The 25,647-nt window shown below is 39.6% G+C and overlaps 1 protein-coding gene across 1 annotated transcript in view; it reads left to right on the top strand.

The window, feature by feature from the left end:
• Positions 1 to 690: 690 nt before the first annotated feature.
• WASHC4 (WASH complex subunit 4) overlaps positions 691 to 25,647 on the top strand; it is a 1,952,913-nt gene continuing 1,927,956 nt past the window's right edge. The window contains exon 1 of the mRNA XM_044087827.1: positions 691 to 816. Coding sequence (XP_043943762.1) covers positions 753 to 816 — 64 coding nt within the window. The 5' untranslated portion in view covers positions 691 to 752. The remainder of the gene's footprint in view (positions 817 to 25,647) is intronic.

Raw genomic sequence — 25,647 nt, 5'->3', positions numbered from 1 at the left:
GCAACAAACAGTGTAGAAAATATTGCGAAATCAGCTGAAATTGGTTAAGATGGTTAAACAGTTTTGTATAAGTTGAGTAGGAGTTTTATGAAGATGGAAGGGTTGTTTGATTGCCGTGTTTGCGAAAAACATATATTTACTATATTTGCATTGTTTGATGTAGCAATCATTCATCAGAAGTTTTTAGCAATTTCTGCAATTCTAAAGAGCAAAGGTGGCAACAGACAGAGTGTAGAAAATATTGCGAAATCAGCTGAAATTGGTTAAGATGGTTAAACAGTTTTGTATAAGTTGAGTAGGAGTTTTACGAAGATGGAAGGGTTATTTGATTGCCGTGTTTGCGAAAAACATTATGTGCGCTGAGTTGGCATTGTTGGTAACTGTAATGTAACTAACAGTAAGTGGCAGACTAAAAATGTTATGGGTGGGAGGGGTGGCATGGCAATCATTACATATGACAATTTTTATCTTGTAGCAAGCAAAGCACTATTTTAACACCTATTACTCATTTATGTTGTATAGCTTTTTCATGCATAAACACATTTGAATGAATAAAATAATTATTGAATCTGTAATTTTTTAAAAATAGAACACATCGGTATTTCTTTAGACGCAACACCCCCTCGAAAAACTGCATTTCCCAGAAGCACGTAAGAAATAATTAGAAGCCGGAAGTGAAGTGTCTGATCACGGGAGGTATAGCGGCTGCTTAGGTCAACTTCTAGTGTAGCAGAACTGTGGTATTTGTTGTCATGGCGGTGGTGGAGACACCATCCCCAGACTGGGATTTTGACCGCTTTGATGACGGCTCTCAGCGTGAGTAGTATTTGTATTACTTTCATGGTGGAGGCGTACCTGCTAGACTTTTGGCAGGTAGGGAGGAGGAGACATGGTACTTGGTGCTGAGCTGACAATTTTGTACCTTGGCAAGAGTAGCGGGTATAAGACGAGGATGATATAATTTGGTGGCAATTCCTAGTACAGTAGTCTATGAAGTACGGCGAACAATACAATTATTCTCTGATATACGGAAGTGTATTGCTGTATCTCTATATTTCCTCCTTAGTAGGCTGTTAAATGTTGGAAGATCGAGCAAGATTTCCTTTGCAATTTAACTTCGTTATGTGAGGAGCAGAGCTTTTAGTCTTAAAAACTTGCACCGTTATACTGTACGCTTTGCATGAGATCTGGTTTGATTTGTTTATAGCTGGCTTTAGTGTGTATGCCCGCAGTATCGGTAGGGGTATATGTCATTTCTTACTTAAGAAACATTGGGTCAAATATGTTGACTCAGCAGCCTGTACAAAAGTGTGTTTTTGTAAACGACATTAAAGAAGTGCGGTATTGACATTATTAGAAAATTAAGCTACCTGTTGGCCAAAAGCCCATTATTCACTGTTAACTGCATTTTGTAGGCGAGTGCTCTTGTTGCTTTTCGGATTCCATCTGTTAGTTCTGGTTTGACAGGAAATCAGTTCCTTTGCTGTGTTTAAGTTCACGTGCTTTTCGTTATGTACGTTCGGGTGTAGTGTAGACTGTCAGAAGACAACGCCTCCGGGGGAAAGTAAGTTTGTACCATAAAATCTGCGCCCGCCCCCTAGTCTTTTCCCTTGCCTTCATTTCTCTCTCTTATTTAGAATATACTGGTTCGATCGTTGGCTGGGGTGCCTTCTGTGCTGAGTCTGCATGTCCTCCCTGTCCTGTGGTCATGTGGGTTTTCTCCGAGTGCTCCAGTTTCCTCCCACATCCCTAAGACATGCTGTAGGTGGATTGGACACTCTAAATTGGCCCAAGGGTGTGTGTGTGTGTGTGTGTGTGTGTGTGTGTGTGTGTGTGTGTGTGTGTGTGTGCGCGCGCCTTCTGTGGAAGGTTGGGCACCGGGCTGGCAACTCGACACTGTAAAACTCCACTGCCAATCATGAGTGGACAATGATCCGCTGTGGCGACCCCTAACCGGGAAAAGCCGAAAGAAGAAGAAGATACTGCGGGGCAGCTGAGCTTACCCTCTTTTACTGCATAAACAGATACTTGTGTCATGCAAGGTTGACTAGCATCGGTTCTTAAATTCTTACTATGCATACTCCAAGGTGCTGGAATTTGACTACTGTGGGCAACGGTGTTTGAGTTTGTGTTGCAGCAAAAGGGGAAATACGAAAATGCTTGTCACAGCAGTGCGTTAATAACGTTCTTTAAGTCGTTTAAGCATCACAGATTTAGCATTACTTGCAGAATTGTACTGATCATCAGCAAATTTACTGCTTTCGCTTTTAGCCAAAAGTTGTATCTGTCATTCCATCTAGTTAACTTTCAGCTATGTGAGGTGTAACTGTGATTGACCCAAAAATCCAAAGGTTCTTCCGTTGTAGTGCATGTCAATTTCTCCTAGTTCAAGGTTTGTATGCAATTTATTGTTTCTAGTTTTTTTTGTCATAGTATACTTCATTATATATTTTTTTGGTTGCACAGTTTTCACTTTTTTGATAAATTGAATGTATGTTCTCAGTTTAAAAGTTTGCAACAATGTGCAGGTTAACTGGCCATGTTAGAACAATGACTCCCTTATGATGATCTCAGAGACTGTGCTTTCCATGCATTCATGTAAATTTTTCTTAAAGTGATTTACAGTAAACTCTGTTAACCGGCACCTGTGGGGATTGGTAGATGCCGAAGTGTAGTTTCTGGACGCTTTAGAGCTGCTATTGAAATAGATCTGACAAATACTGTACCCTCTAGCATACCATAAACACTTTTTATTGATTTGATTTTAATATTGAAATACAGTAATTAAAAGCCTTTCTGGAATAATATTATTTTAAACTTATATTTTCTCTTGAAAGCGTGACACGGTTTTCAGTGGCACGCTGTGTGGATTGGAATTGAATGATTTAAATAGAGACTGACACAGAGAGAGTGAATGCATGTGTGAAAGCAGAAGTGACTGTGTGTGAGAGACCAGAGAGATTTATGAAAGCTAAAGAGAGTGTGTGTGAAAAATCAGAGAGAGACAGTGAGTGAATGCATGTGTGAAAGCTGACGAGGCTGTATGTGAGAGATCAGAGAGAGCATGTGCAATCTGATGCAAACTGACTGAGTATGGAGCTAGTGTTGATATTTTAGCAATTTGACTTGTTTGGCTTGACTTGTTCTGAGGTTGGGGAGAGAGGAAATTTATTTGTGTCTTCCTTTTTACAACTCTTAGAACATAAGATATGTTTCTGTGTGGGGAAACAAAGTGCAACACTTGAAAAACTGAATTGTTCATACTGTATTTATTTCTTCGATTTTTTTTTCAGGTTGCTTAAGAGTTTTGGTTGCATGAGTTCCAGTTAACTGAGAGTTTACTGTATGTTCTCTTGTAATTTAATATAGTATGGCCATTTATTCCACAGATATGGAACAATTAGGATAATCTACAAAGCCCATTTTATATGAATTATTTAGATTGATGTCAAAATTAGCATCATGTCTGTCTGTTATGTCTGAATGTTTTGCTGCTCATAAATATGTTAAGACTTGTTTGTTAGATTTTTATCATCATGTATTTTGTAGGCCAGGGAAAAAAATGTATTTGTATTGTATAGTAAACAGATTCATTTTTTACATTTGTTATAATATTTTGTTGAGTTAAGGGAGGTAATGTATCTTGTCAGCGTTTGCTGGACTATTTTCCACTCTTTAACTGTCCCTAAATATAATTACAAAATGCAGAATTTTTCAATATGGGTCTAACAAATGTCTTATAAATTTCAATTAATTTATCTTGTTTAAGTATAGTGATGCTGTTAAATAATGTCAACTTGTCTTATGACTTTATTTTTCTTTTAATTCCATGACAAAATCCTTGAATGGTAATTTGGATGTTTATATTTACTCCCAGATCTTTATATCGTGCAGCCTTTTCTAAGACTTGATGTTATAGTGTTACTTGTACAGGAATGTTTTGCTTGCACTTCCCAGCACAGAATTTTAAACCAATACATGTTGCCCATGTTTCAATGGTTTTATTTAAAGAAGAGTGGTTCAGACTTTTTTTGGAGAGATTTTCTAGGATAGTGACTTAAATGATTTGGGGAAAGCTCCCTGTGGTAGGAATGTACTTCCTGAAGACAGATTGAGAGGATGCGTAACACTGATTGTCATGTACGCAAAGGGAATTATTTATTGAAATGGTAATAAGTTGCTTAAGTTAAAGTGGAGGAGATATCCTGAAGAGGTACAGTCTGCTGATTTTTGTTTTCTTTTTAATTAGGTAAGCCCAAGTGTCCCCTTCTCAATGGTGCCACAGGACCACTGTCTGGTCAAGTGACTTACTCAGGTCTCACAGTAGGCAAGTGGAGGTGGAAGGAGTCGAACCCTGTACGCTGGATTATTAACAGAGCTCTAATTTTCTGTACAAAGTCCTGTGGGAAGACATCTAGATGTGACCTTTTCAAAATGATTGAGTGATGGGGTGCTTTGTGGTATTGAGTACTGAGATTGTTGTTTGTGGCTGCTAGAAGGGATGGGATAAAATTGTGAATTGGAATGTTTATTAATGAGGATATTGTAGGTGGAAATAGAAATAAGGTGATATAAATATACAAACAATAAATATATCTGAGTGAACAAGGCAGATCAAGAAAAAACATAATGACTAATCTCTTTCCCCCTCCCAAAAAAAAAAGGATTGCTTAATATCTACAATGTTAAAGAAAGGAGACAAATAAGTGCGTGGTCCAAACATTTGAGCACCTCAGAGTATGTATTGTTTAAGGGGTGCAGAGTGTAGGTTGTTAGAATCTTCTCAAAAAGGTTGTAAGGTCAACAGTGGTAAAGTTCAGGAGTGGATGGAGCAGACATAAAATCGTTCTTATGAGAGGCTTGGAAAAATAACCATTTGACTCAAATGTTCTGCAGTGTAGCCATTGCTAGACAGAATCTGGGCCAAACACTTCTAACAATATTTCTCTTGCTTTACTGCTGTTTCATTTGTTTGTACTGCTAGTAGTTATGCAGAATGATTATATAATTTGAGTATAGCAAACCTATTAGTTATGCAGAATGTATATTTAAATATTGCATATTATAACTGGCGGATTGTCCCAGAACAAATGCAGGTTCAATTCTGAATTGGTTGTAAACACAGATGTAATGTGAAGGTGTACACTGCAGTCCATTATAAAATGCATTTCTTTGAAGCTTCTTGGAGAAGAGTCTTATGAGTGTACAGTTAAGAAGCTAAAACTTAACATTTAGCACTTCTCATGTAGGCCCTGTAACAGCCTAGCAGTGATGGCAAATTTTGAGTTACCATTTGTTCATGTTCTTGATTGCACCATTTGTTATGGTTTTGCTTGGTGTATTTTTTGCATGTAGTACAAAATGATGTTTGGTTAAAAAACAATTACACATCTGTGCAGATCACACTGTAAAGAACACGTGAAGAAAGAGAAACTGATGAGAATTGCATATGTTGTGCAGAAAAAAAAACACTCCTTCCAGCTTCATTAAATGGAGTGTGATAATGTAGAAGTGCATCATTTGGTAGATTACTACCTCATTCTTCTTGGAGATCACTTCTTTGCTACCTTACTAAGTCAGTTTTTTGGTCATATAGTAATTATAGTGGAAAAGCCGAAAGACACAACAAAAAGTAATTGTAGTGGTACAAATAATATAGCACTGGATACTATCCATCTGTTTAACAGAATCAAAGCAATCTGAAATGATCACAGCAGAAAAATGTCAATTCTTTATTTTGTAGCGTTTTTGTTATTTGGGACAGGGATACTTGTGCAAGGCTTGTTTATAGGGGATACACAGAGATAAGAGCTCTAGAGTACTAATGTAGGCAGCATGTCTCTGGGACATGAGATGAAACAAAGTGTCCAGAGGAAACGTGACTGTAGTAGAATTTCCTCAGTACAATTTCTGAAGGTCAGAATCAAATCCCAGACCGTGGAGATAAGGCCAAGAAACAGAAGCACTAACCACTATTCCACACATTGTAGTCATATTAAGACAAACTCTTTAACAGAATGTTCTGACCCCTTTTCCCAGATTCTTTAAAAACACAACTAAGTAAAAATGTTCTTGCTGTGAAAATATTAAGAATGTAATGGAACGCGCTTTACCATTTACAAAATGAATTCCCTAGAAATAAATTGGCTTAAAATGTTTGCACTCGTCCATTGGTTCCATATCATGTTATAGTGCCATACATTACATATGTCAGTATTCTTGTCTTTGCAGGCAGTGTTATAGGCAACACTTAGAGTCAAAAGCTCTGTGAATAGATAGAGTTTCAGAAAATGTGACTAGATAGAGTTTCAGAAAAATTGTGTTCAGAAGAGAAGTATTTTTCTTTCTTTCTTTCTGTTCTTGGCTAGTATCGGTGCACTTCTGCTGCTCTTGCTACAACCCACTCTGTTCGCATACCCTTTCCCACCCACCCCTGACATCAGATTTATACTCTGTACTCATTAACCACACCCCTCCCCTGTCACCTCCTTCCTCCAATCAGGTCAGTTCACCCTGCCACATCTACACCCACTCTTTCTGTTGCATATGAATTAATCTCAGCCTTACTGATGATCTCTAGTTTCCCTCTCCTCACACTCCAGTCAAGTCTCACTTTTACCTAGGCACCCCACTACTTATTCTACTTACACAACTCTCCTCTTGCCACATCACACTTTCCTTTCCTACTCTCTCTGTAACCATAACATAACCTACTATCCCTACATCTCGCTGTCACTCTTCACTACCTCCCATTTTCATTTATACAAGATGAAAATACTGTCTTACAGTCACACAAATGACAAGCTAAAAGTACTCCTCTACAGCCCAAGCCCATACCACCCACACCTTAACACTTCCTCCATTAAATCTCTCCTCCAAGCTGGAGAAACACCCCAAGCCAGGACCCTCGCCCTCTTCACTCAACCCCTGCTCACACCCATACCAACCCTTTCCTCCCACTAACACATTCCTACCTACTCCACAATGCTCCAGTAACAAAACCTTTAAACCTGTTCTCAATTACTGTACAAAGCCTTCCCAACAAAATCACTTTCTTACACTCCTGGATAGCTCAACACTCCTTATATTTTAACTTTAACTGAAGAAACTTTGTTAAAACCACACACAACAAATAATGAAATTTTACCCCCAGATTACAATTATATTCCGACTAGATAGACAGACAAGAAAAGGAGGGGGACAGTCTACATCCCACCAGGAAATCACATTCCTGTCCTTTGAAAATATGCTCTCTTGGCTGACTGACAACATTTCCTATGTAACTATCATTCTGGGAGATGTTAACATTGACTGGTCAAAACTAATATCTGACTCCCCCAATATGAGTATTAATCTTCATGGCATTAAACAACTCCTCACATCCCACACTTGTATTAATAAAACCACCAGTACCAGTTCTATCTTCGACTGGATACTTACTACAATCCCTAATACATACCACAACCCCTGCACCCTGCCTGACTCCCTGAGTGTTCACTTACCCATCCACATCCAAAGACACTGTATTCCTTTACCCAGATCCCACATATACAGAGACTGCCATAAACTATCCTCAATTGACACTAACTTCTTTAACTCTAAACTGGCATCCATTAACTGGTCCTTCCTCCAATACCCTCCCCTTAGTAAAGCTGTAGAAGTGTTCAGTCAGATCTTCCTCAACATCCTAGACTCACTTGCTCCCCAAAGACAAATTAGGATAAAAGCATCATATATACCTTGGCTATCAAAATAAACATGCTCCCTCATGCACAGAAGGGATAGTACCTGGAAAACCTGGCAGAAAACTAAATCCCCAACCCTACAACAAAGCTATAAGGAAATCAGAAACCTTACAAAGAAACACATTTATCAGGATAAGAAAAACTTTTACAGTACAACACAATCCAATCACCCCTCCAAACCTCAAAAATTCTGTCCACTATTAACAATATCCTACACCCTGGCAACCCCTCGACCCCAACCCTCTTCCCTAATAGCACACCACTAGAGACTGCCACCTTGCTCAATAAATACATCATCGACACCAACTGCAAACTAACTTACTCTGACCAGAACTCCAGTCCCCCAACTCTTCCCCCTCTTCTGCTTATATTAACAAACCCCTTCTCTCTTAAACCTGTTCCCACCTCCTACATCAAATCTCTTCTTCATAAGCTCAAACATTGCTCCCCGTCTGCCAATAAACTACCTCCCCTCTTTCTCAAGCTTGCTGCTGATTCAATAGCATTTCCCATCTCTATACTAATAAATGGATCTATTCAAGAGAACACAGTTCCTTGTATCTAGAAAGCCTTCTATACTATTCTACTGTGCAAAGGAGGTAACTCCACAGACCGCTCTAACTTTCGACCTCTAGCCATCCTATCACCTCTGTCTAAAATTCTGGAAGAATGTATCCATGCTCAACTCCTTAAATACCTAATACTCCTACTCAACATGGTTTCCGGCCTAACCACAGCACTGCTACAATCCTCTTGTCCTTTACTCATACAGTTTCTGAGGCCAGAGATAATAACCAGCTTGTCCTGTCTCTTTCTTGACCTAACCAAAGCTTTTGATACGGTGTCTCATTCTAAACTACTAACTGAACTCAACCTCTCTCTCTCCTACCACCGTGCCGTGGTTCTCCAGCTACAGACTACAATCTGTTCGATGGCTCATTTCTTGCTCCCCTTTCTTGCCTGTAAAAACAGGGGTTAGCCAGGGTTCTATCCTAGGTCCCCTTCTGTTCAATATCTTTACTAACAATCTCCACTCTGCCTACAACCACTGTACTCTTATCCAATATGCATATGACTCCATTCAATATGCATATGACTCCACCCTCATCACCTCCTCTGATAACATATTTCATCTCCTCTCCCTTACTCAAAACACTTTTAACTCCATCGAAAAATGTCTTGATGAAAACCAGCTGATCTTAAACCACAAAAGAACTAAAGTACTACTGTTTCTACCTAAATCACTCTCTGACCATAAATCTTCCTTTTCCATCTCCTCACTAGAGAACACTATCATCAAAGCTGACTCTCATATAAAACTCCTCGGGACCATAATAGATGACCAGCATATTCACCAATGTATCAAAAAGACACAACATAAATTAGGATTACTGTATTGTAACAACAAAATCTTTACTCCTGAAGCTAAACTATCCCTAGCAAGAGCATTCCTACTACCTGGCCTCCTTTATGCTGCTCCCATACTGACAAACCTGCATACCACATTAATCTCACAACTTGAACAAACCTATAATAAAATCGCCAGATTTGCAACAAATCAGCCGTACAAAACTCACCATTGCATTGCTTTAAAACTACTACAGTGCCCTGAATTCCCCCACCAACTTCGTATAGCACAACTACAAATCACCCACACCATCCTAATACAAACCTGCTGCTTGCCCCTCCCTCTCTACTCTACTGTCTTTCTACTCCTTGACATAGATAAACTCAATAGAAACATAGATAAACGTCTGTACAACTACAGTGTCTCTCTAGTCAGGAACAAACTTCCTAACTCCATTAGAAACACCTCAAACTCTACACAATTCAAAAAAACAACTAAAACTCTTAATCTTAAGCTCAAGGATCTGTCCTTGCCAGGATCCTACATAACCACTTCCAACCTAACCTCATAACTGATTTTCTCTCCCTCTATTATTCAACCTCACTCCTACTTATTCCTTTAAACTCCCTTTGTACTGTAGTTTCTCAATAATAGTAATATAACATCTTAATATCCACTGCATTCTTTTTTCTGTTAAACAATGTGATTCTGTTTATGTATTGTTTTCTCTGTATTTTTATATTGTCAGATATTTACAGCAGTTCTCCGAGGGCATAGACATCTTCAACCTCTTTTGCTGCTCTCTCCTAGCCATCAGCTGCAAATTACATCACTGTACATTGACAATGATGCCACTACCTGACAACTGTAATTTTTTTTCTTGAAATTGTGTTTTTGGGGTTGTCAATCGTTTTTGTTTCTGTATATTTTCTTGATGTAATATTTCACTCTAATTTATATTACTTAGATTAGGGTATTCTGCTGTACTGCAAATTTAACTGTGTTAAATACTGTGGAGCCTTTCTCCTTGGGTCACCATTGAAAGTGGGTTTCTGACCCAGTTGTACCAACCCAGCTAACAAATGTCAAATAAAAAATAAAGTAATAAAGCTGCTGCCAAAATGCATCTTAGTTCAAAGCATAGTCACTTGCTGGGCATTTGTGACATTAACCCTACTTGATATCATGTAAACACACTTGAGACCTTTTTCTTATACAGTTTGCATTAAGTCCAAGACTGAAATTAGGCAAGTTCTCAGAAACTGCAGTAGTTTATCACCTGTAGCAGGCTTACACCGGAGTAAGTTACTTACACTGAGAGCAAGTGTTTTTGAATCTAGCAAGTCTGTCTTACCCCTTTTGTACCAAGGGTAGGTGTTAGATCCCAGAAGTCATTTACTACTGACTGAGGCATTCACATCTTTCCATTTTTGGACAGTGGTCTTAATTTGCAGACTTACCTCCAAGTGTTAGGAGTCTTTGACATGAGTCTAGGAGCTTCTTTTAAATCTGGTTTCGAGTGAAGTTTCTGAACTTCTCTTTCTTCCCTTCCCCTGAGTAGTTTTTCTCAGAAGTCTTTTGAATGCATCCCTATGAGGAGAGTCTTCCTTGGGATAGAGTAGAGATATTCAACAAACCTTTCCTAATATTTTCTAGCCAGACACTGTCTTCTGCCTAGCAGTATCTCTGGATTCTGGGTTTCATGGCCTTTGTGATTATCAAGATCACCCAGGGCCATACTTTACATGAGAAAATTCCAGTAGTACTTCTGATCAGTCTGGCATCAACATCAGCATCCTTTTTCCTTTCAGATTCAAGTGTTGGGATTTATAAAAAGAGAGTTAGAGTTAAAGTGGTGGGCGGCCCAAGTATTTCTCAATACAGGCACCCCTTCCTCCTTGTCAGATTGCCACAATCAATGCTTCTGACTTTTTTTTTTGGGGGGGGGGTCAAAGGTTTGATGTGCAATGTCTGTGGAACAAGGACAGAAAAAGTACATACATTTCTGAGATACGGTATTAATACTCTTTAGGCCGTAAGTAATCTCTGGTTCTCAGGACCTCTGCAAGTTAACCCATGTTATTACAATTGCAGAACTGACATGATTACTTGGAAAGTTGCATCTCAGCTCATTTGACTCTTCAGGCTTCATACATACAGTCATAGCAAGACATTGTAGCATACAGGCTGATCAGGACCAGGACAGACCCTCACCAAAATGGATCCAGGTTTGGAGGAGCTCCTCAAATAAATAGTTCTGTTTGCCACTTTATCAGTTAAAGAAATTCTGCTACAGGATTCCGTACAGCAAACCTGGAATGCAGATTTATTTTATTTTATTTATTTTACATTTGTTAACCGGGGGTGTCTGAGCCGAAAAGGCCCTTTTTCAGCAGAGGCCCGGGGAGAAAAGCTCCACAAAGAAAAATTACAGACACATTTAGTTATTTAGACATAATCAGTATACACACAAATTACAAGAGACATGTTTTTACAGTGGTGTGCGGCACAAACAGTTACAGTGGAGAGAACAATCAAAAAAAAAATATTAATTTTAAAAATAAAGGTAAGTAATAGATTTGTGGTGCACGGCTGAACTTTGGAATGTAGGTAGAATACATACATAGTACACAGGTACAGTACATACATTGTAGATTAGCCAGTGTTTGTGAGTAAGATTGAAAAACTATTATCAATTGCTCTGGATTTAGTATGTATATGTTATCCGCTTTCACTAGCCACTGCCAACTTTGCTTGAGATGTTGCCTGATGAGGTCTTTAAAGGAGGCTTTGGATGATGTGTTTTGAATGCTAGTAGGGACAGAGTTCCATTTTATAGCCACCGAACTACTATATAGTGCATCTCCAAAGCTATTGTAGCTGTTGCTGACTTCTAGTAGTAGTTTGCTTGATGATCTAAGAGGCCTTTTGGCTGAGTGATGTTGTACTAGGTTTTTGAGGGCCGGACACTTATTGGGGAGGTAATAGCTAGAATGACAGAGGCAGAGCTGATTGTAGGTTAGGAGGTTGGGCAGTTCAAGCCAGTGGAGCTGTCTCAAAGCAGTACAGTGATGAGTTCTATATGAGCAATTTGCAGCAAAGCGGGCAATTCTGTTATAGCAAGCTTCCATTTTGCTTAGTTCAGTTTTGTTGAGATTAGTCAGAATGGGAGATGCATAGAGTAGGGTGGATAGAAGTTGGGAGCGAGCAATGGATGATCTTGTGTTGTTGGTAAGAAATGGTTTGATAGGTAGAGTGACCCCAGTTTGGCATGTACTTTTTTAATAGTTAAGTTCAGATGAATATCAAATTTTAGGTGGGAGTCTATGGTTATTCCTAATAGCTTAGCCTGTGCCACTGGAGCAATTGGAGTAGCATTTGTGGAGTAGATAGTGAATTGACTGTTAGTGTTTTTGTTAGAACTGGTTATAATCATAAGCTGAGTTTTCTTTGGATTGAGGATAAGTTGGGCTTTGGTAAGGTAGTTTTCAACATCAGAGAATGCTAGTTGAGTTGTTTGCAGGAGGGTGGGAATGTTTTGTGCAGCACAGATTAAGGTAGTGTCATCTGCATACTGAATTATAGATGCATGCTGTGTGGAGGTAATTTGTGAAGACTGTGAATAGTAGTGGTCCTAAGATAGAACCCTGTGGGACTCCTATAGTTATGGGCAGCTGAGAAGAGAGAGAATTTTCCCATTTCACAGCTTGGTACCTGTCAGTTAAATAGCTTTGGAACCAGGTAAGAGTGGAATTAGATAGATGATATTGGTTTAGTTTGTATAGCAGGATTTGGTGTGAGACTTTGTCAAATGCTTTGGACATATCCAACAAAAGAGTTGACACTTGCAGGCCTTCATTTTTGAGACTGTTTACTGTGTCTGTGAAGCAGAGGAGAGCTGTAGTGGTACTATGGGCAGGTCTGAAACCATGCTGAGTAGGTGACAGGATGCTGAGTAGGTGACAGGATGCTTTCTCAATCTATGGACAGGAATGTTTTTTATGCCTTTTCACTGATACCAAGAGTTATTCTAAATTTTCAGAAGGACTTTCCAAAGGCAGGGGTGTTTGACTCCCTTTCTTCCCAAGTAAGTGTCTGGTACTCTGGTAATTTGATATGGGCCAAGGGCAGTTACCACAAATTCCCTACTTTCCGGATTTACTTAGACAAGATGGGGGTTGATTTATATATCCCAGTCTCTACTTTAATTGACTGCCCAGACTATAAGTTTATAAGTTTTTAAATCTTTTTTTTTTCTTAAGACATGCGTGGGGTACTAAAGGAGACAGATGGGACCTTTTTAAGACTTGGTTGCCGTTGTTCCTAGATTTTGTGTGGGTTTTTGTCATCTGGCCTGCCTTATTCCTCTCTCAGGTTTCATATTACAGCCGTTTTTGCTTTTCTACCCTCAGACCCCCCCCCACCCACCCTTTCTACCTATTCTCAACTCAAAGTTTTGAAAGGAGATTTATTTTTCCATCTGTGTAGAAAACAGGTGGCTCCTCCTTGCGATTTTAACTTTGCGTTTAAAAAAACTGACAGTTGAATTAGCTCACCAGGCTATTTGAGCGTGTTATGTGGAAAACGTTTTGTTCTGACTTGTACAAGAAGAGTAGAGTTACAAGCTCATGTCATTTCTACCTCATTTTTCACAGATACAGGTTTGAGAACAAATTCTTTTATGCTCCAGTGTGTACCTTAAGTATTCCGTTATTCTCCCTGCATTCTTTCCAGTACCTAGCAACAAGGGAGAAAGAAGTCTGCTTACTCTGGATGCCTACGGTAGCTCACATACTACTTGGACATAACGACATTCTTCAGGAAGGCCAGCTGCCTATTGTTTCTTGTGAAGATAAAGTAAATGACAGTGAATATCAAAGCAGACAATTTTGTAATGGTTGTCTTTTTATACTCGCATTAGCAATTCGCTTTCAGGCAGATTAGGGCCTACCTTGCTAGGACATTAGCTTTTTGGAAAGGGATTGACTCCAGAATTTTTCTAGGTGTGGCAGCTTGGTTCTGTGTTATATTTTTACACTATAGACTGTATTCCTTTTTCAGGTTCAGAACTAGCTTTTCTAGGAGTATTTTCCATTTTCCTGGGTTTGTCAATATCTCCCCCTCCCCATTTTTTTCTAGGGTATGGTAATCTATCCAAACAACTTGGTGTACTGCAGCAGTGATCCAGTATTAAACATAGTACATTTGTGTAAGTGGAACTTCACAGATATAGTAGATTTTCTAATTGATCACTGTAGTGGTAGCTGTCCCCTCCCTCCATCCATCTAGTGCCTTTTCTGTTTTTGCCAGGATGTGAATGTATATACTACTTGTGTATTTGTTGCTTTTGTTGATGGGGAAAGTCTGAATGGTTAGAAAGCCCCTTTTCAGCAGAGGCCCAGGAAGAAAATCTTCAAAAGATACGCAGAAAAATTAACGCATATAAGTATATACATAACATAAACACGTTTTATAACAGTAGGATAATGATAATGTGAGCTTTCCTTAACTTTGCTTTGAGAGTATAGAACAGTGTATGTGGCCATGTAGACGTAGTAGTACAGGAGAGGATTACTGGCCAAGTAGTTATTTTAGAGCAGGATGGGATAAAGTAGATAAGGGTAGTTTATGGGGATTAGTCTGGTAAAGTGCATGAGCAAAGGCATAAGACCTTTAGGTGTAGCTTGAAGGATTTCAACTTAGTCGAGTGAGAGTGAATGGAATTCCAAACTTTAGAGACATTAGAGGAATAGAGTGGGTCACCTGCGTTATTGTTTGATTTAATTGGGTGCAGTAAGAATTTGTCAATAGAACAAGGAGCCCTAAATGGGGAGTAAGGGTGCATACAATTTTTAATGTTTGGCTTTTTTTCAAGTTGTAAAATTAGGCTGTAAACAGTTTTCAGTTGTGTGAATATTGGATATTTTACTTTGGGACAGACAGATGTGTTTTTCAGTGTACTGCTTTTGTTCACTTTGACAGGCTACCTGCCATTTTTCTTTTTCTCTGTGCATTTAACTTAATAAAGGTGTGCTGACAGATAATTTGAGTGGTGCATGTGCTTTTACACTAAGAGCCTGTGATAAGAAGTTTTGAGCGTTAAATGTGCTGCTTGTGTACACTAGGTGACAGATTGCCTTCTGATGCACACCCAGCAACCCTTACTGCTTTTGGCATCCTGGTGTCCAGAATCCTCTGAAAATAAATTCCTAAGAAACTGTGCTTGATGACTCTGGTTATGAAGGAGATGGGCCTTCTACTTCAGATTCACAAGTCCAGCCTTGACTCAGGAAAATATTAACTCTTACTCTCTTGTGTGGAAGAATTTTATTTTTATCAGAACATAGCCAGGATGAATGAGGTATTTTTATACGGACATGTACGTCTTCCCTCTGAACTGAGAAGATATTATGTTACAAAGGGATATTCCTCATTCCACTGAAATCTTAGATTTTGCTTTAGACAAGATGGTATTGTTTGGCTCTTCTGCTGCCCAGGTTCTCAAATAACTTGATGAAAGAGAAAAATTGGATTTGGGAAGTATCTAAGATTTTAAGTTCCCCAGTAGAAATATTTTGGGTCTCACTGTTTCTCTAAAAAGCCAGATAAACAAAATCAGTCATATTGAAGACAAGAAACTGCTAGGAACCACCACGAACAATCTGTAAAACTGTTTAATTTTGATAAAAACGAGCGCTTTCACGCACACAAGTGCGCTTCATCAGGTTACCATCAGTCATATTCTGGTAATTGAGGAACTGAAAAGATGTGGCTGGAGGGAAACAACAAGAAACACGGGTCCTTTCAGAAAAAGGGACTGTACAGAATGACTCACTGTGCTAGCATCCCCCTCCTTTTCTGGACAATATCTCCACAAAAACCTGTAAGAGAAGCTGCCCCCCCCCCCCCCGGCAAAAGATTCTCAGTCTTTTTGGTGTTAAAAGTGATATAGCACTACAGATGACACTGGATACAAAATTAATGCTCCTTTCAGGTGGAATTCCTCCCCATCCTCTGAACCAAGTAGAATATTTCCTCAGGTTCCTCGGTCTTTACACACTGAAGGAGTCGTAGAACACGTACCCTCTAAGTGAAAGGGACAAAGGTTTGTATTTCTGAATGGTGGTTTCTGGTATCAAAGAAAGATGCCTTTTGGAGACCATTACTAGATCTTTCATTCCTAAATCTCTATTTGGAAGTACCTTGTTGATCTTACAGAAAGTTACCCCTTATTCCTCCCATGAGTTGCATGGAAAACTGGACTTAATGTTATCACATTCCCATTGCCACAGGCCTCAGGAAATTTCTAAGGTTATGGGTCACATTAGTAGCTTTCTACATTCCACTTTGTATTATCTACAGCTCCAGAGGTGTACACAAAATGTCTAGCCCTAGTCATAACTCATTGCAGATTGAATGGCATTTACATATTCCCTTATTTAGACTATTTGCTTATCTTTGCAGAATTGTATCCCAGGTTAATGACTCTGCCATCTGGATAATAATTATTCTAACCAATCTAGGTTTCCTGGTGAAAGTTGCTAAATCCTCCTTGTCTCCATCTCACAAGATTGTGTTTCGCATCTGCATTCTAGATAACTCTCTTCTAAAGGCTTTTCTGACACAAGAGAAAGTGGATGCTTTATCTGGAATTCTTCTTGAGCTTCTCCAATTTAGTCTCAGCCTTTTGCAAGAGAATTACTCAGGATCCTATGTTTCATGGCTTCTATGATTCTCACAATTCCCCTGGCCAGCTTACGTGAGAAACATGCTGTGTTTTTTAAAAAAAAAACAGACCCAGCATTTATATCCTCTGGAACATCAGATTCCAGTTTTGGGCTTTTTAAATACAGAACTGCATTGTTGGAGACCTACATATTCAGCTGAACTAGGATTTCCTTTATCTTCTCCAGCTCCAAACCAGTCTGTCACTACTGACTTCAGATTTTGACTGGGGAGCAGTTTCTATGGGGGTAAAAGTCTAGGGCCTGTGGTGTCATTCAGACAGACCAAAACACATGAATATAAAGGAGATGGCTGTGATCCATGCTTTGTAATCTCTTCACCACCATGGTCACCAGGACTTCAAGTGTTTACAGACAATACCACAGTTGTGGTACTTAAGCAGGGCTGCACAAGGCTGTACCCCCATGCAGGCTGGCAATGATGATTTTGGAGGTAGGTCTACAGAATTTTGTAACCCACCCAACCATCTTAAAATGTTTCAGAGCAAGTCATAGTGGCAGACAAGCTGAGCAGGGCTAGGACAGACCATCACAAATGGAAATTGAATGAGGGGGAGTGTTCCAGAAATTGATCAATGGGGAACACCTCAAATAGATCTGTTTACCTCCTTTTAAAACGGACAACTGAACAAATTCTGCACCAGGATTCCTTGCAAGCCTGGAAAACAGAAGGATCTTTATTCCCTTGCACTGCAGTGCTCCTTTATGCTGTTGCACCCTTTCCATTCATGTCTTGGGTAATTCTGAAGATTGAGGACTCCCCAAAAATCATTGTAGTGACTCTCTTTTGACCCAGACAACATTGATTCTCTCTTTTTTATAGAATTGGCCAAGGGTGATTACCACAAACTTCCTCTCAGACTGGATCTTCTCATGCAAGACAAGAGAAGTTTCACACACATGCACCAAACTCTGTCAATTTCAACTGATTGTCAATACCTTTTAGGCACTTATTTCATGAGGACATATCTTCTTCTTCTTCTTCTTTCGGCTTTTTCCCGGTTAGGGGTCGCCACAGCGGATCACCTTGTCCGCACATTGAATGGCAGTGGAGTTTTACGGTGTCGAGTTGCCAGCCCGGCGCCCAACCTTCCACAGAAGGCACACTCACACGCACACCTAGGGCCAATTTAGAGTGTCCAATCCACCTGCAGCATGTCTTTGGGATGTGGGAGGCCCGAGACACCGGAGGAAACGCCCGCGACCACAGGGAGGACATGCAGACTCCGCACAGAAGGCACCCCAGCTGAGGATCGAACCGGAGAACCTCTTGCTGTGAGGCAGCAATGCTAACCACTGCACCACCGTGGCCGCCCATTTCATGAGGACATATAGCAGGTACTAAAAGAGACTAACACCAACTACTGGAAAATCGCATATTGGTAAGTGGAAGCGATTTTATTAAGTCGGTGTGTAGCCAATAACCAGGGGCCAATCAGGGACTTTGCACCACTGGTGCTCAAATATTCATGTGAGTCACTTTCCACTGGCCAGTTTTTCCTGTATAAAGGTTTATCTTGTAGCCATTTCAGCATGTCTACCCATGGATCCACTTTCTTTCATTCTTTCTGCTAAAACATTTTCTGAAGGAGTTTTACATCGTAGACCTCTTTGTAATTAGTTTGCTCTTCCCTGGGATCTCAATTTTGTGTTGGAGAAAAGTATTGCCACCTTTTGGGACCTACTCATTAAGCTGATCTAAGGTTCTTTGACTTAGAAAACTGTGCTCATCATTGCTTTGACATCTGCAAGAAGAGTATCTGAGTTGCTGTCACGGTGAGTGAACTTTTCCTTATATTCAACAGAGATAGGGTCACATTAAGAACAAGCCCCTCTTTCATGCACAAAGTGGTTTCAGTGTTTACTTTGAATCAAGCCATCAATCTTCCAATTTTCTTCCCAGAACCTAAAAATTAGGGAGAAAGTCCCCAAGCTGTCTATGGACATCCAGAGTGCAGAATCCTATCTGTAAGTCCTTCAGAAAAAAAAATGACCAGTTATTTATTTCTTATAAAGGGACATCCTCTATTTAAACAGGCAATTTCCATGTGTCAGCTATTGCTTTTTGTTGTTCCCACTGTGTCAAATTCTTTCCAGGCATTGACCAGGCGTATTATTGTAGCGCTTCATCTTTCATGGCATACTGGAAATGAGTGGACTCCAGCAGTATTCTACATGCAGCTACTTGGTCCTCCATACATACTTTTACAAAGCATTACCAAATTGATTCCTTTTCAAGGTCCATGGCAAGCTTTACTAGGACCATCTTCAAGGGTCTCCTGGATCCATATCCTCCCTCCTTCCAGGATAGTTAGGCTGCAGTAGTCAACACATACATCCTGAAGGCTACTGCAGTAGTGGGAATTGTGAACATAGTACAGCTGTGCAAGTTTCATTTACCCATAACAGTTGGTGTTCAAATTCCTCAGTGCTGCAGAAACTGCACCCACCCTCCATCCTCTTTCTCTTGTATACATTTGCAGTGGGATTAAAAAAAGTACTGTTCTTTGTGTTTCTACTTTATATGTTTCTTTGTATTTTTTTGGTTCAGAATTGTTAGGCTGTTCTCACTCTCGCTGCTGTATAGGCAAGAAAGTAGCCTTGTCACCTATCTGGAATTTTTCCAGACTATCTGGAAATTTAAAACAATTGAAAACAATGTACAAACTCTGGCATTCTTTTGAACAAACTGAATAGAATACCAGTCTTTGTTAAAAGTTGGGCATCGGCTTCTCAAATAACTGCAGAAGCTTATTAACATCAGACAAATATGCCCAAATATTGATCGGTTATGCAAATCAAAATCGCCAATAGATGGTATAAATACAAACTATGGGTTGCAAATATCTTGAGTATCAAACTTGCAAAACCTATGTAGTTTGTGCTTCCCAACAATTATACTCACTGTATTTATTATAAGTTACATCTCCACTTGCCTGCCAAGTAACAAACCTCCTTCTATTCTGACTCTGCCCATTCATTCCCTCGTATCAGAGTTACAATAAGGGAAAAAGAGCCATTCTGAAGGGCCATCATGCAGGCAGACATGAGGGCTGCCTATAACATCATTGGCATCCTAGTAATAAGAGAGTTTACATGGCCTGCCCCCCCCCCCAAGCGGAGGGGTGACAAGCTACCTGCTCCATTGTGAGAACTTACAATGCCTTCCCCTGCAAGTGCACACTCCCACACATTTGTTAATGAAGATCATCACAAGGCTATGGCTTGGTAAGTTAACCCCTCTCCCCCCATAATGTGTTCTGTGACAGCTCCTCTCCTCTGAGAACTTGTGGCTTTATGCATCTTGTTCCATTGTGTTCTCACCCTGCGGGTCTGGCACCTCCATTCTTCTCTGCCAGTTATATCAAAAGCTTGTGCTACTAATAGAAATCAGGTCACTTAGGCAGTGGTCATGGTTTTATTGCTCTATGCCATCAGAGCAAGCAACACAAGTTAGTGATGATGATGCCACAGTGATCTAAGAGTAAAACCACTTAACTATCAAAGTAAAAAAAAAAAAAAACTTCCTTCCCAGACTTTACCATTGGAAGCTTCACTTCGGTAAACATACTTATGAAAAGAGACTCAAGATAATGTACCCAGTAACCAGAATAAATCCCGGTATACTGTCTGTTCATTTTGTGATATTACCAACTTCTGAGTTTAGGAATACATAAAAATATAATAAATATACTAGCCTACAACTGGGACGGTGCAGTGGTGTAGCAGTTAGCGCTGTCGCTTCACAGCAAGAGCTTCTCAGGTTTGATTCTCGGCTGGGGTGCCTTCTGCTTTTAGTCTGCGTGTCCTCCCTGCCTTCATGTGGGTTTCCTCTGGGTGCTCTGTTGTCTTCCCACATTCCAAAGACATGCAGTAGGTGGAGTGTGTGTGTGTGTGTGTGTGTGTGTGTGTGTGTGTGTGTGTGTGTGTGTGTGTGTGTGTGTGTGTGTGTGTGTGGTGCACCCTCTGAAGAGGGTTGGACCTCGGACTAGTGACCTATCCCTGTAAAACCTGTACCTGTTACGGAAACAATGAGTGCTGAAGGGCGCTTGTTGCCCAGTGTGCTAAATGCACAGGAGCAAATCCAGGATGCAGAAACCTACAACTGAACCCCCTTCTGCATACCTCTTAACTGTCCAGATTTATGCAGAATATCCATATTGTTGGCCTGTTCCTCATAAACGTTTTGGGTTTATTGCAAATTAGTAAGGATTGGAATCTTAAAGAGATTCCTTTTAGTTTCAGGCTTTATATCCTTCTGTAAATGCACATTAATATAAAACCTGTTATCCTATCAACTTTCTATGTTGGTAAAAGCAGTACACCACAATGATGTGGTACATAAATGAGGGGAGCCAGGTCTTTCCATTTGTGCAGACTAACCATGGTAGCATGAGATATAGCTTTTTAGCACAATCTCTCTGTACAGCCATCTTACTCTGACTGAATGATGGAGCAAAACAGACAAGCTAGCAGCCTGAGGATAGACTCTCACAAATGGAAATTCGATCATGGGGTCTTACAGGAATTGATGTAGCTCCTCAGATCTGTTTGCCTCCATTTGCAACAAACTACTAGCAAAATTCTGCTTCAGGACTCCTTGCAAGCAGGCCTAGAAAACAGATGCGATTTTCATTTCCTTGGACAGGGGTACTACTTTATGCCTTTTCTACCCTTTCAACTCGTATCTGGGGTCATTCTGAAGATTCAGAAGGGCTCTCAAAAGATCATTGTGGTGACTCCTTTCTGGCCCAGGCAACAGAGGATCTCTCTCCCATTAGAAATGGCCAAAGGGAATTATAACAAATTTCCTCACAGAGTGGTCATGCATACACAAAACAGAGGTTGTCTGGTACACTCCAACCTGAAATAACTTCTAACTGCCTGGATGATGGAGGCAAAGACATCTGTAGAAGGAAATTGTGTATTGGCAAATGGAAGTGATTTTCTAGTTGGTTCCAAACAATACCAGGACAATTTTAAAACTAGTATTTCTCTGGTTCTTTAAGTTTCATTTCTCCAAGTCTTTTCGGTTTCTAATACAATGATGGGAATGGACCACATTACTAAGTCAGGATATGGTTAAAGTTCATGAAATTAGTATTGGTACAATCTTTGATATTAGCCAAAAGTCCTCTTAGCACCTGCATTGTGCCCAGTGTAATTTGTATGGCGTTACATGTATTTACAGTTGTATTTAGATACTCTACCAATTCTTATCAGACCCATTGCTTGTTGGAACTGTATGGGTGTCCTCCTTGCATATTGCTGTCGTATATCTGCCTGCAAATCCTGATGTTTTATGAATTTTTCTCTCTGTATGTAAAATACTGTATATCACTGGGTGTAACAACTGACAATGCTACTTTTGTATTTTCATGAACTACTATTTGTGGTTTTCTCGCATCTATTTTCTGAACTGTTGGTAGTGGGTGATCCCTTGTGATATTAATTTCCTCATTCTCTATAATGTTTTGTGGCTAATGTTTCCATTGCTTCTCCGCTACTTCAGCATTATAACGTTCGCATTCCCAGTGCAACAATCTTGCCACATTGTTATGCCTTTCAGTATACAGGACCTCTGCCATTAGTATATCACACCCAGCAACAACATGAGTGATTGTTTTCCAGTAATGTTTTACAAAACCTGCATTTGTCTGTTTCTCCTACATGTTCAATGGATTTTGTGAACCAATGTATATGTAGTTTACTATCCTGGGCCATTATTAACCTTTCATCCTTTGGTATGAATTCACCTCTCCGTAACTATTCCTACGTTAAATCCTGATTGACATGACGTTGTTCAGGAGATCTCTACTTGCCATAGTATTCATGCATATTTCATTTCTTTTCATCTGATCCATCGTTTTTTGTTTTTTGACACATTTGGATGCTGCCTTTTGTCTACTTCTGGTTTTATTTCCATTCCTGCTTGACACCAATATGCTTCTGCTAAACTAAGCAGGAGAGTCATCTTAGATTTCTTCTCCTCATGTTTTAAGTTAAACTATGTTTGGATCTGGTGAGGTGAGCAAATATGTCTGCAGTCTCGCAACTGCAGATCTATACATGATCAATTTTAAAGAGCTGATACTTCACCGCACTTAATATCTTCTGCATTTGAACTCCTTACTGTTTCTTTTAATTTTTCTGTCCTTTCAGCATCATTATATTCCACTGGGTGGTCTTAAATATTTCTTTAAAACTTATCCATTTCTTCTTTTTTTTGGTGGTGTTAAAAAAAAAAAAAAAAAGTCATCGGTGAATTGCTTATTTTGTACTTTCCCTTTATATTTATCTGCATATCTTTTACATTTTTCTGCCTGTGCCGATATCTTTATTATTTGCATTAGTGTATGATAGAACCTGGTATGTTTTGATACTGTGTGTTGCTTTTACCGCATCTGTCTTTCTAAGTATTTTTCTTGAACCGTTTCCTCTTTATAATTCTTAAATTTGACTCTTCTTTATCTTAACTGCTTTATAGTTTTCTGCATTTGATGCTTCCATGGTGGCATTTTATTTTTTCCATTATTGCTGTTTTTGTGGAATGACTTTATATGTCATTTATATGTTATTAGTTCAGCTCCTCAGTAATATAGATGATTGATTTACTTCTGTTTATATCACACACATTTCTTTTTAAGTATCTTTATTGAATTATCATGTATGATACAGGCAAACTTACATTTTGTATAAAAATGATCAAAGCATATTAACAAGTTCGCATTTACAAACATTGTATATCACATTTATTGTTCTATATTATATAGTCAAAGCAACATTGCATATATTGTTCAATTCCTGCCTTCTCTTAAACCTCATTCCTTTTCCAGAACTTTTTTCTACATGTATTGTTCCAACAATTTCAGTTTTTTCAGTGTAATTCACTCTTATTCTTTTCCAAAGATCCCACCTCCTATTCTTTTATCTCACAAGATTCACTACTTCACGAATAGTTAGTTTAGACTTTGATTTCCATTTTCTAGTAATTTGCCTTATTTATTTATTTTTTCTGCAGCAACCAGAATTAAACTTAACAAGGCCTTGCTATGTATAGACAAATTCATATCCTGTATTCCATCAAAAAAAAAAATGAATCTCCTTGGTTACACTCATTTGCTCACTCAGAATTCCTGACAGAGTACGGGATTTTTGAAATCTGCTAACTCATTACACTCCAAGAACATATGCTCCAAGGTACCTCTTTCTTCCCCATTACACCTCCAACATTTGCTGTCTACCTGAAGAAAAAATTCTTTTGAGTCTGCTTGGGGTATAAAAGAATCTGTGCAAACAATTCCAGCAAAAATCCTAAATCTTCTAGGTTTTGTTGCATATTTGTGATCCATATAAATGTCTTCTCATTGTATGTTTTTTTCTTTTTTGTGTTAATTGCTTATCTAATCTCTCTTCCCAATCTTTTTCTGACCTCTTCTGATTCCTATAATTATTTTTCAGTATTGTATATGCCCTATTACTTATCCTGTTTTAAAAGCAGCTTCTATTCCAGATTCAATTAAAAACTCAGCCAGTGCGAGCCTTTCATTTAGGATTCCCCTATCCCTTTCTCTTTGCTAAATCTGTGATAGGCAAGGCAATCTCAAGCCTGTAAGCCAAATGTCTTCTTGGTCCTTTCCCATTCTGTTACCTTTCCCTCCCTAATTATTTGTTCCCAACACCTTGGTTCCTTTGCTAGCTTCCTTCAGTAAATTCCAATCCCCTCTTGCTTATACTCTGATCCCCAGTTGCAGTCATCCCTGGGTTGGCAGAATCTCCTTTCTCCATTCTTGTGTTGACTTAGTTGTTGGCATACTTTCTGCTACTTTTAACAACGGTCATACATAGGATCATATGAGATTACTAGGCTATTGGCCCGGAGGCCTTTATAAGCGTAGCCAAGAGTTTAGCCCATGTTTAGACAAGTCGGCACCAGATGCCCTTGCCCAGCAAGGACATGGGTGGAATCCCAAGGGTATATTTTCTGTTATCCAGGTTGTGCTTAAAAAGGGGTAAAGAGGTACTCTGCTTGACATGGAGAGGGAGTCTATTCCTTTAGATGGGGGAGTCTCTGGGACACAAATCTGTCCCGCCAACAAGTCCTGTTTGATGTTACAGACTAGGTTGAGGCTCTGCTTGTGAGTTACTCGAGTGGAGCTTGACTTGCGGATATGCAGCAGTCCCATTAAGGTGGGATCAGTGATCTCCTTTTATGCCAGACAGAGGTCACCTCTGAGGAGTCTGTATGAAACGGAGTAGAGGGATAGGGCTTTTAGCCTATCTGTGTATAGTAGATGTTTGAGGCCTTGGATCCTCCTGATGAGGAACCTCTGTGGTCTCTCCAGCTGCTGCATATGCTTTGCAAGGTACATCCTGAAAGGGGTGTTGTACTCCATAATGGGTCTTATAAGGGAAGAATACAGGGATGGTATGATCTCCTTGTCCCTGGATGAGATACCCTTACTTATGAGATGGGCCATGTAGAAAGCTTTCCATACAGTGGAAGCAACATGGTGGTCAAAAGTCAGGTTGCTATCAACCTGGGTGCCCAAATCCCTCATAACTGATTGCGCGCTTGGGATGTTGTTGCTAATGTGGTGATTTGTGGGGACGTCACTCTCCCCAAATGGGATGATGATGCATTTTTTTGGTATTCAGCTTGAGGCCATGTTTTTGGCACCAGTCATTTGTCTGAGTGAGACCCTCTTGGAGGATATCTACGTCACTAGGGAATTGATGACAGCATCCAGCTTGCAGTTATCTGCAAACTTGGTCAGCCGTAGCCCACTGGTTTTGGCCTGAGCCTCAG

This window comes from Protopterus annectens, chromosome 11.part0 (genome assembly GCF_019279795.1).
Source record: "Protopterus annectens isolate FY-2018-M chromosome 11.part0, PAN1.0, whole genome shotgun sequence".
Lineage (NCBI taxonomy): Eukaryota > Metazoa > Chordata > Ceratodontiformes > Protopteridae > Protopterus > Protopterus annectens.
The sequence above is the reverse complement of the archived record's forward strand: the minus strand, read 5'-3'. Positions and strand labels throughout refer to the sequence as shown.